The 1,698-nt window shown below is 41.8% G+C and overlaps 1 gene segment (V, D, J or C); it reads right to left on the bottom strand.

Moving 5' to 3' along the window:
• LOC102293690 lies at positions 1-1,168 on the bottom strand. The segment is given in 2 exon segments: positions 1-795; positions 941-1,168. Coding segments are annotated over 2 exon segments (399 nt in total).
• Positions 1,169-1,698: the final 530 nt, after the last annotated feature.

Raw genomic sequence — 1,698 nt, 5'->3', positions numbered from 1 at the left:
AGTGACTTCAGGTTGTTGAGGAGTGATTGAGTCTCCAGCTGTTAGTCCTGGAAAAAGAAAGAAGAAAAGTAGTGAAATGCAGTCTGTATATCTGCTTAATGCAGCAGCTTCAACTAAACTTTAATCCCTGTTCTTAAACTCACCTATAATGTGAGATAGAAGCAAAAAGAGGTGCAGCAACATGTCTTTGGAGTTATTAAAGCCAGACAGACAGCACATGAACAATGTTCTTCCACTGCAGCACAATGACCAACAACTAATGTCATTGGATGAGCTCAACTTCAGTGGGCGGGGCCAGTTTAATAGCTGAGCCAATCAAACAGTTTTGTGCTTCCACAGCAGCTCTGTCTCTGTCTCTGATCGTTACAGCTTCATTTCTCTGTTGTCTTTGTCATCAGTCCAATGACACAAGAATCAGAGGTTTAACAGTGTGTGGCTCCCTCTAGTGGATGTTGTGGAGTATTCTGTTGTCTTTGCTCCAAAGGTTTTTGTACAGAGTTTTGCTGTTTCCTGTCACTGTGGGCTTCAGAGCACAGTAGTACACAGCAGAGTCAGACACTGCAGCAGAGGAGATCTCCAGATGAAACTCCTTTTTTTCTTTGTCATGTATAAACTTCAGCTTTTCTGTTTTCTCTGAATAGTAGGCGATGAGAAACTCTGGATGTGAATTAGGTTTCTGTTTGTACCAGAAGAAGTAAGTTTCAGAGCCTGAATAGTTGCAGGAGAGAGTCACAGTTTCTGCTTCCAAACTCATCACTACATCTTTAGATGGTGTCAGTAAATCCTCAGAGGATCCTGAAAACAACAAAGACATATTTCACCATCATGTTTCTGCATCTTTAAACTTAGTTTATAAAAAGTGAATCAATTCAAACAACATCCAGATATTTTCATGTCCATCATCTCCTTTTACATCTCACTCCATCTTTTGATGACTCACCAGTCTGAAAGGAGACTATCATCATCCAAATGAAAAGCAGCAACATGATTTTCTCTTGGACTGAATGAACAATAGAGAGAACACAGCAGCTCTTCAGCTCCTACATGAAGCCTTTCATGTTCACTGCTGTAGCTCCTCCTCTTGCTGAGCTCTGTTTCCATTCAAGCTGATGAAGCTTTGACAGTGATGCTGCAGTCATCATCATCATCAAGAAGGTCAGACTGAAGGAGGAGCCTGCAGAGCTCCGACTGCATCCTGCACACACAGTCTGACTGAAACATGTTCGAGCAACAAAAAGAAGTTTACCAAGTTAACAGCACAGAGCTTCAATTATAGTTTTAAAATGAGCAACAATAAAACTTCTGAAACTCCTGACAGTGTTCTTGTTCTAAGACACCAACTGTATTTGGTGAGACAAACTTACTCTTCTCTGCGTTTAATCGTTAGTTGTTCATCTCTGGCTCTCTGCCACAGCGTGACTTTGTCCTGGCTTCCTCCTCTCACCTGATGACCGCCCCTCCCTGAGCCTTTTCCTGCTTGAAGTTTATTCCTGTTAAAAGGGAGTTTTTCCTTCCCACTGTTGCCTGTGCTTGCTCATAGGTGTTCATGTTATTGTTGGGGTTTTCTCTCTGTCTCTGTTCTTAATACTCCACTGAATGTCTGTTTGGAAGTTTCTCCTGAGATTTGCAATGATTTTCTGAACTTTTTATTGAAAAGGTTGTCACCACCAGGGCTCTTATCACAGCTCCTGACTCTGA

The sequence above is a fragment of the Haplochromis burtoni genome, unplaced genomic scaffold (genome assembly GCF_018398535.1).
Source record: "Haplochromis burtoni strain Fernald_Lab_line unplaced genomic scaffold, NCSU_Asbu1 Contig_5461, whole genome shotgun sequence".
Classification (NCBI taxonomy): domain Eukaryota; kingdom Metazoa; phylum Chordata; class Actinopteri; order Cichliformes; family Cichlidae; genus Haplochromis; species Haplochromis burtoni.
The sequence above is the reverse complement of the archived record's forward strand: the minus strand, read 5'-3'. Positions and strand labels throughout refer to the sequence as shown.